The sequence below is a fragment of the Pygoscelis adeliae genome, unplaced genomic scaffold, assembly GCF_000699105.1.
Source record: "Pygoscelis adeliae isolate BGI_AS28 unplaced genomic scaffold, ASM69910v1 Scaffold270, whole genome shotgun sequence".
Taxonomy (NCBI): Eukaryota; Metazoa; Chordata; class Aves; order Sphenisciformes; family Spheniscidae; genus Pygoscelis; species Pygoscelis adeliae.
In genome coordinates, this window is record NW_008823916.1 from 1,418,335 (window position 1) to 1,428,242 (window position 9,908).

At 45.3% G+C, this 9,908-nt stretch overlaps 1 protein-coding gene across 1 annotated transcript in view; it reads left to right on the top strand.

Moving 5' to 3' along the window:
• The window catches only part of TLR4 (toll-like receptor 4), a 4,725-nt gene extending 1,037 nt beyond the window's left edge, over nucleotides 1-3,688 (top strand). Inside the window, 2 exon segments of the mRNA XM_009319316.1 lie at nucleotides 1-109; nucleotides 1,390-3,688. The exon segment at nucleotides 1-109 is cut by the window's left edge and continues 25 nt beyond it. Of these exon segments, the coding sequence (XP_009317591.1) occupies nucleotides 1-109; nucleotides 1,390-3,649 (2,369 nt within the window). The 3' untranslated portion in view covers nucleotides 3,650-3,688.
• The last annotated feature ends 6,220 nt before the right edge of the window (nucleotides 3,689-9,908 follow it).

Genomic DNA, 9,908 nt, shown 5'->3' on the forward strand with positions numbered 1-9,908 from the left:
AAGTCCCAAATACCACCCAAAACTTGGATCTCAGTTTCTGGAATCTGAAATCACTGGGGTCAAATTATTTTTCATCAGTCCCTGAACTGCAGCTTCTGGATCTTACAAGGTAATGAGCTCTTTTATGTGGATACTGGTTAATCTTGCTTCAGCAGCTGGGCCACCATGGTTGCTTATTTTGGTGTCTGTTGGTCTTGGCTGTTCATTTTTTTTTGCTTGTGACTTTATCCCCATGTCTGACTCTCTGCACATCATCACAGTCAAATGATGTGCAGCTTTTAGTCCGGTTACTGAGTGCACACCGCCTGTGCAGAGCTTGGTCTGTCAGTCTGATTTTGTAGGTTGGGATGTGAGAAGGAAGAGGAAGATGTTTTACTTCTCTCTGAACAAGAAAAATGTCAGACTTTCACTGTTACAAAAACTCTGAAGTGGAACATCTTGGGTGAGCTGTTTTTCTGATCACAGTTTAAAAAGAAATAAAATAAAGGTACATTCATTTTCTAAAAGACTGTTTCAAAATATGAACAAATTCTCTTTTCCCTTATTCTCACATATCTGGGGGAGGCGATGGGAGAGGCTTATTAGCAAATTTGAATTGATGTATGATTTCCATTGACTTGAGACAACAGTTTCTCTGGGTAAATTGTTTCACTGAAAAATGTCACTCAGTCCCATCATAGTTACAGCTCCAAAGTGGCTGAGTGGCAGAGCAGGTTTGCTGTAAGGCACTGGCTGGATTATAAAGCTAATTTTGCTTGAATTCATTGCAGAATGGATTTGGGTCTCAAATTTTGGATCTTCCCATGTGAAATCACCTTTAGGTGGCCACCCTCTTTTTCCCTCTCCCTTTTTTCCTTTAGAGCCATCATGGCCTGGGGTCTGTTCCCTCCCAGGTATCATCAGCAAAACTGCCGACAGAGTTTGCCCCTGCTGCATCATGCTGGTGTCAGCGTGACTGCCCAGATGTGGCTGAAGCGACAGCCTGAAGGCTGTGAGGGTGCAAGGTGTAAGGGAGTGCTGTATCTGGTTGGCTCTGCCATCAATTATGATCATTACAGTATTACTTTGGCCTAAACAGAAAGCTAAAATGCTTCTTTCCTGCTGCCTGCATGAATTTTTGACCTTCGCTGTGGCTGAAGGTCTCTTGCTTTGCAATTGAACCAGATTTAGAGAGGGAGGGGGAGGTGAGAGAAGGTCTCCTGCTGCGGAAGGGTTCCCTTTGCACATTCAGGAGTGCTGACTCTGCCCAGCACAGTAAAGCCAAACCAATCCCCAGTGTGAGGTTGAGCCTGAGAATGTTGTACCAGCACTTAGTGCAGTAGTGTTAGTGAACATGTAATGAAAGGGACAGTGTTGCATGCATATTTATTCTCTTTTCTTGCCCAACAGGTGCCACATCCATACAATAGAAGATAACTCTTTTAAGGATCTTCATAAACTTTGCACCTTAATTTTAACTGCCAATTCCCTCCAGTACCTGGGGACAGCAGCCTTCTATGGCTTAACATATCTGAAAAAACTAGTATTGGTGGAAACAAACATAGCCTCTCTGACTGACCTACCCATTGGACACTTGCATACCCTGCAGGAGCTGAATTTGGGCCACAACAACATTGCTTCATTGAAGCTTCCCAAGTATTTCACCAACCTGACCTCCCTCAGGCACCTGAGCTTTCACTCCAATAAGATCACATCTATCTCCAAAGGAGACCTTGATGCCCTGAGGGAAGCGAACAGGCTCAACCTCACACTGGTGCTTTCCTTGAACGATATAAAATACATAGAGCCAGGGTCCTTTGCAAAGATTCACCTTGGGGAGCTGGTTCTAAGGTCCTGTTTTGAGAACTTCAATGTGATGCACACTTCTCTTCAAGGCCTGACTGGTTTACAGGTGAACAGACTAATAGTTGGAGAATTCAGCGACAGTCAGAGATTGGTGGCCTTCCAGAGAGGACTCTTGAGTGGACTGTGTCAGGTACAAATGCAAGAGTTTGTCTTAATCTGTTTCAGGAAAATTGAGAAAAACACAGACACTCTTTTTAACTGCATAGGCAACGTCTCTAGTATTCGGTTGGTGGACGTCCAACTTGAAGAGGTGTCAGAGGTTCCTATGTTCTCTCAAGTGAAACAGCTGGAATGCAAGAAATGCAAGTTTAAGGAAGTGCCTGCCATGAAGCTGTCTCTTTTCAAGGAGCTGAGAGTAGTTCGTATTACCAAGACCAAACACCTCAATACCTTCCGGCAGAAATTTGAGAGTCTAAGAAACCTGGAGGTTGTAGATTTGAGTGAGAATCACCTCTCCTTCACTCGCTGCTGTTTCCTTCAGTTTCACAAGTGTCCAAATTTGAAATACTTGAACCTAAGCTTCAATTCTGACATCAGCATGGTTGGAGATCTAACAAATCTGAAGAATTTGTTATATTTGGACCTTCAGCACACAAAGTTAGTTGGTCCTGGTTCCTACCCTGTCTTTCTATCCCTTCAGAAACTTGTTTACCTCGATATTTCCCATACCAGAACTCATGTTAAATCTGAGTGTACTTTTTGTGGCTTGAACTCTTTGCAAGTGCTCAAGATGGCAGGCAACTCCTTTGAGCACAACAAATTGGCCGACAACTTCCAAAACCTAAGTCGCCTCCACACCTTGGATATTTCAAGTTGCAAATTAGTACAGGTGGATCGAAGTACATTTGATGCCCTCTCTGAACTAAAAAACCTAAACATCAGCAACAATAAGCTACTGAGCTTTGATCCTGTAGTCTACAAGCCTCTCCGAGCCCTCACAGCCCTGGATTTCAGCAACAACCAGCTGAATGCTCTGTTGGACTCAGCCCTGGAAATCCTGCCTGATAGTCTGGTCCTGTTAGACATCTCTCAAAACCTGTTTGAATGCTCTTGCGTACACCTGAACTTTCTGAAATGGATCAAGGAAAAGCAGGAGCTACTGCAGAACAAAGACTTGATGATATGCCACACACCTGCATACATGAAGAACATGAGCCTTTTAAGTTTTGATCTGTCCTCCTGCCACCTCAATGCAAGCACGGTGGCATTCTCAGTGATCATGTTGCTCGCTGCAGCGGTGTTCCTCTTCCTGATTTACAAGTACTACTTCCAGCTATACTACTCATTGGTGCTGCTCAGTGGGTGTAAACACTCTGCAGAAAGGGGTGACACCTATGATGCATTTGTTATCCACTCCAGCAAAGACCAAGACTGGGTGATGAAAGAGCTGGTGGAACCCTTAGAAGGAGGAACACCTCCCTTCCAGCTTTGTCTTTATTACAGGGATTTCCTACCAGGGGTACCCATTGTCACCAATATCATCGAAGAAGGTTTTCTGAGTAGCAGAAATGTCATCGCAGTCATCTCTACTGACTTTCTGGAGAGCAAGTGGTGTAGCTTTGAGTTTGACATTGCCCAGTCCTGGCAGCTTATTGAAGGAAAGGCTGGAATCATCATGATTGTACTAGAAGAAGTGAATAAGACCTTGCTGAGGCAGAGGCTGGGGCTGTCCCGATACCTGAGGAGGAACACCTATCTGGAGTGGAAAAACAAGGAAATAAACAGGCATATCTTCTGGAGGCAGCTGACAGGAGTCCTGCTAGAAGGCAAAAAATGGAATCACGAGGAGGTAAAGCTCATGTGAGAGAGAGAGAGAGAGAGATCACTTCTGTCTTGTCTCCCATCCTGGCCTTGGCTGATGGCTGGTGCTCAGAAGTTGGTTCTTCTGTGGCTGTTCAGAGTTGGAGGAAGTGGATGGAGGCACTGTAAAAGCACTACAGAAATACCTGCCTTGCTGGTCACCCTTTCTCAAGGGAACTTGCAAGCTAAGGAGTGACAACAGCTAGAAGAGCTGCACATGCCTGAGCCCTGTGTTTGTCTGTACCTGTCAACCAAAGCGGGTCCAGCAATCCGTGCAGGTCTGGTGGGTTGGTGAATAGATGGACTGCTCTTACTGTCATTTGTCTGCCTCTGAAACTGGATTTGGGTCCTGGGGCCATTTACTCAGTGGAACTTCAGGGTCTGCTGCTTTGAGTGGACTCCAGGATCTCCAGGGGAGAGCCAAAGGTACAGGATTCTTAACCCTAAAAATGGTGGGAAACAGAAACAAGATTTGGATCCTGAAAGTCGTGGGTCCACCTCCTTAGGCACCGTGACTCAGGGCAAAAACCTTACAGAGGGAAATGGGGTGCCCTACAGCCACAGACCACCTGGCAGCTACCCAGTGAAGCTGAGCAGTTATGTCATCAGTGTGGGGGGAGGTTGCCATTGGTGGGAAATTTCCCCAGCATGTTTATTTCAGTTTTCTTTAGACCAAGACCTAATATTGAAAACCCCCAAAATTTCCATCACCTGGAAGTCTTATTTATATCCAGATTATATAGCATTTGAGATAGTTTTTTGGGGCTTTCTTGTGGTATCCAAAGATCAGTGGGACCAGAAGAAGCTGCAGAAATGCTTGATACCTTTAAAATCAAGGTATTTCTTTGCTCCAACTGCTTCTCCTCATCCAGTGTTTCTGGATATACTGGGTGGGACTGCCCTATATAAGCAAGATTGAGCCTGAGCAAAGTGTTTTGATGTTTACAGCCAGCCAGTTCTAGAATAAGCTTTTCCACTCTCCGGACCAGCCTTAATTCACTGTTGGAAGGTGCTGTAGGAGCCTTCAGCCCATGGCTTGAAATGGGCTTTAGATATGTTTGGACCTAGCAATGTGGCTGAGAGTCCCTCTTCCTTCCTCCCATCGTACTGTGGCAGCCTGTGGTCCCAGTGGGCATCTCAACATGTGTGGTCAGCCTTTCCAAGGGTTCGGCTGCTGCGTTGAACAGGACAGTCACTGGACGGGAGAGTTTTGCCTTTGTTTCACTGAGAACGTGCCTGACATTTTGCAGGGAGAAGAGGTAGAGGAGAAAAGTCTGGGTTAGCTAAACTAAATGTATCCCAGCACTGCCCTGAATAAAGGGAAGGAAAGTCTAAATGCCATTGAATCATATTACAGAGCACTCCATTGATGTGTCGAATATTGAACACTGCTGGAGTATTGCTCTCTATTTACGGAAGGCTTTGGTTGGGTTTAATCACTGAATTAGTCTAGTTTTAAACTTGCAAATCCTTCTATAATCAATGGTGTTCTACAGAGATAAAACAGAAGCAATTGAGTGCTAAATCAGATCTGATATTTATTCAGAAGAAAGGGCCTGATCCACCTCATTTTTCTAAGCACCAGTCAGCGACATCTCTGTGGAAGCCAGTGATAAGTGAGATCGACATCAGACACTATTTGCAAAAGAGGGAGAGCTAGTTCCAGTGGTTGTGCTGGCAAAAGCTGCATCACGGTTCCTTCTCTATGTGCTGTGTCAGTAGTATATTGGGATAACACTACCAAAAATCACCACAGCCCTCTATAAGGGGTGAAGCTTTAATAAAACTAAACTCGATGCTGCGTTCACTTGCCCAGTGAGTTTGTTTTGCAACTGCTAAATATTGCTGCAGCAATTTCCAAAGTGGGCTGCTTCTTGCCTCTGCTGCGATTGACAGGACCAAAGCGCTGCATCTTGCCAGCAGACCTGCCCCCTCACCCAGGGGCAGAGGCTGCTGGAGCTGGGGAGGGAGTATGTGTGCAGTAAACCAGGGCACAGCTCGAGGTTCCCTGGACTGAGGCCAAAGGACAGCACGGAAGACAAAGCAAATATTAGCCCGGATTTCTGCAGCTACAAGTTAATTTGGAAAACAAAAGAGAAAAAGTTAAATGGGGTGGGAGTTCCTGCTCCTGAATTGAGCAGCACTGAAGCGGCATTTCTCCCTCGCTCTTTCTCTCTGTGGCTCCTCTACAAACAATTCAGTGTATATGTATTTCTGGCACAAAGCAGAGTGTCCTATGATTCTTGATTGTAATTGTAATAATGAGTTTCAGAAAGCCTGCAAGTGGTTCTGGGCATTATAATAAGGGTTTAGGACAGTATTGTTTAAAAAGTGAGTGTTTGTTGAATATCAAAGCAACTTCAGGAGGAGAGGTGGGGTGATGCTGAGAGGAGGCTCCCACCTGTACAATTTAAAAAGAAACCAATCACTTGTTCTTCTCTTCCTATTCAGTCTCCACTGGATACGTGAGTTGCCCGAGGCTTTCTTAGTGCCAGAGAGAAAGCACAAAACCCATCATAGCTTCTGGAAGGGGTGAGGGGACCAAGGCGATGCAGTGAGACAGAGACTGGAGGCTGGGGCATTCAGAAAACAAGGGAGTTTGGACGAGGTTCATCCTCTGCAAGCCCCACAGTCACTAACACTCCTGCTTCTCTCCATGCATTTAGAGATTTCCCTTGGCATCAGCAGTAGTTGGTGCTTTGAAGACACAAACTGGTTTCTTTTATTGCTGAGACCTTCAGCAACAGAACCAGGATTGGGTTTTTTTGCTGCGTGGCACAACGAGGCTCAGGAGGACAGGCTGGCTGGTGACACGAACAGCCCTTGATGGGACCTGGGTGCCAGGCACAGCCATGTGCTACGAATGTCCATCCACACAGCCACGGGTTCTGCTGGGTGGGGGGCTCCCAGGCCTCCCCGAGGGGTCATTAACCTGCCCTGGCAGTGCCCGTCTTCCACACTTTGTGGTTTATGAGTCTAGGAGGGAAAAGGCTGTGTGAACAATTATATTTTCACCATTTACCCAGCAGAGAAAAAGTAGATTTGTTTTTAGAAGACTCAAAACAACTTTCCGCAATACTATAAATGGGGAAAATATTGTGGTTCAAACAGAAATACACACACCTATTTGCCTTTGTTATAGGAAGCAAATTTCCAAAGGAAAACTCAGAATGTTCTCATATGTCCAAACATGTTGGCATGCATTGTTGTTTGAAAGTGTTCACTGTGCAGCAGGTAGCTTTGATATTATTTACTCATGTGGGTGAACAAATGAGCAGCCAACCAAACGTCCATGCAGGTCTGCATTCATCTCTCATGTAAATAGCTGAACATGTTCCAGTTATTAAAGCATCTATTTTACCCAGGTCATAAAAACAGATGGAGATGAAGCTCCGAAGGGCTGTTGCATCCAAGCTATTTAATTTCATTTGTAATGGGGATGTGCCCTGATTTCACTATGTGCTTAATTTGACCCGTGCAAAATGCCAGTACAGATGAAGCTCAGGTCTACTTGCATTGCAGAGGGCGATGTCTCAGAGGCAGGCCATCCTGATGTGCTGGCATCATCGCCAAGATGTGGTTTGCAGTGAGGGCTCTGAAGGGAGCAAGGCCTCATTAGCATGATGGCATTTGTGGTCTCCACACTGTGCAGAGGCATTATGTAAAAAGCTGAAAACTAGAGCCCTTTGCATTGATGGCCACCTGGATCTGGCTGGCTGCAGGAACAGCACTGCGTGAATGCTCCCTTGGCGTCCCCAAGTATTAGCACAGACTTCCAGTGTCAGTTAAAAAATCAACAAAAGAAGAAAAAGCAGCTGGTTTCTCTGGACTGACTGCTACGTGACAGGAACAGGTTGAAACTTTTCTGGGAGAGTGTTTGTCCTTTGGCAAATGCTATTTTGTAGGTGGCTGATGTAATTTAATGAGGTAGCGTAGTGAATCTGTGGAACAGAAATTGTCATAGCAGGGTTTCTGGTTTAGTATTGCATGGGGTTGTAATCTTGGAATAGACACTTCACATGGAAACAGTGATTTTTGCAATGTTTTGGAGGGGTTGGCAAAAAGGATTTCAAATAAAAGTTAAATTGCTCTACAACATAATTTAAAAAAAAAATCAGTTTAGGCTTATTCTGTTGTTTCTCAGAGTACCTTTTCATTTTGAAATTTCTTTCTATTTATATAATCTGACTAGCCTCCCAAAACAAAACCAAAATGTAAAAATTTTTCCACCTACCCAAAATAACAACCACAAATTTCGTTTTGTGGGAAAACTCATGATTTTTCATTTTTGTACCATGCTGAAAAGCAGAACTTTTGACAAAATGGAAATTCCACTTCCATGACAGCTCTTACTCCGACCCTCTGAAAGTTAAACCTTCACCTGGCTGCATCACACATGTGGTTCAGGCAGTAAAAAACACCGAAGAATCCCCAGAATGAATTTCACTAAGTGCCTTTTGCAAAACACCTTGAGTAGGTGCAGTCAATCAATACGAACTGCCTGAGACTGAGAGCAATTGAACATGGTAGGAAAGAAGCAATTCCTTAACAAGTTGCTCTTTGCCATCGCAGCTCAGGCGGAGAATTGGGACAAATGACAGCAAAGCATGATTTGCAGAAGAAAGGCCCATCTGCCAGTAGCGCTAACCTTCCTCAGCTTCAAGGTCATGTAGAGGGCAAAGTCAATAATCCACCAGCCTGGACCTCCCTGTGCTGCTGTGAGCACAGAGACAGAAACATTGCATAATTGAGGACAGCTCTGTTAAAAGCCGTGAAAATCGAGAAAAAGGAATAGAAAGAATAGGAAAGAGATTGGTGCAGGATCTCAGGGAAAGTGGCCACAATTTAGCAGCTGTGTGAATCTCAGCTGCTGGGGGTTGCTTGGCCCCAGGGTTTCCAGCACTAACAGCCTAAAGAACCTAGGAGGCAGAAGTTTTGTGATGAGTCAATAAGTGCTACCTTTTTGCATAATGGTGATAAGAAAATGTTTTGAAACCAGTACCTCTGAGAAAGTGCTTTTAAATCGGGTTTTTGCATACTGGTGCCTATTCACAGAGCAACTAAGGTAGCAGTGGTGTGTTTTCCATCACTCCTGAGAAGAGGGAGGTAATTCAGCTCTGTTCAGCAAGTCCTGCTGGGGAGAGCCCAGATTTGGGACCTGTGAGGTTCTCACCCTGGTGCTTCCTTGCTGGGAGAGCCTCGTTCACCCTCTCAAAACATTATCCTGAGGCATCCTGAATGAAAATGATGCTTTGCATGTTCCTTTCCATGTCTTCCCAGTACGAGCAGTTCCCAGAGTCTAGCTTAGGCTGGGCTAGCATTCACTACCTGCTTTAGTCTTGTTCTTACCCATGTGGAGGAAAGGGACTGAGTCACCATTTAAATATATTTAAATACAGATGAAACTCTGGCCTTGAAGTCTGTTATGTACATGCCTTCATGTGTTCATTAGGGGAGCCTTAAACCCACTCTGCAATGCTCTCTATGACCTCAGTCTGCAAAAAGTGTGATTTTAGCTATTACTGTTACTAGATGCCCTATCAGAGAAGCATGGAGGCAGTTCCCTTAACATTCCCTTGCATTGCTTCCCCCCACAGCCTCCCCTTTTAGCAAATGAAACGTCTGCACCTGAAAGCACGTCTGTATTTACCAGCTGCCCAAATTACATCTTTGGGCCTCTTCAGTTTTAGCAATGGTATTAGTATGCCTTCTGTCCTTGCAGTACCCCTGTGGCCCATGCTCCAGAGCGGGTATTGGTTTAAGAGCTGGGTCTGTGCGGGAGGGATGTAAATGAGCATTGCATGGGTACCAGCCTTGTTCTGCAGGTGACACGGTGGAGCCTGGCAGCCCTTGGGGCTCCAGCTGGGGCAGGTGACTGGAACGAAAGCACTTCAGCATCTCTGCAGGGCCACAGCCCTGGAGGGCAAAAGCAGCCCACCCCAGATCTCCCTTTGTGCCTGCCGGGCTGCCCAATATATAGAGGGAGTGAACCAGTACATAAAAAAAATCCTCCAGGTCACAATTCTCTATTATATAGAGAGATATATATTATATATAGAATATATTATATTCTATATTAGTCTGTAGTCTATTCATGTATCTAAGCCCTTCCATCAACAGCACATACCCCCTTCCTCCTGGCCTGTCTGAGGAGGAGGACCCCTCTCACACAGGGTTTCTGTGCTGTGAACCGATGGGCAAAGCGTGGGCTCTGCTTACCAAAAGGCTTTAGGCACCCCGCAGCACCCTGCTGTACCCCTTCT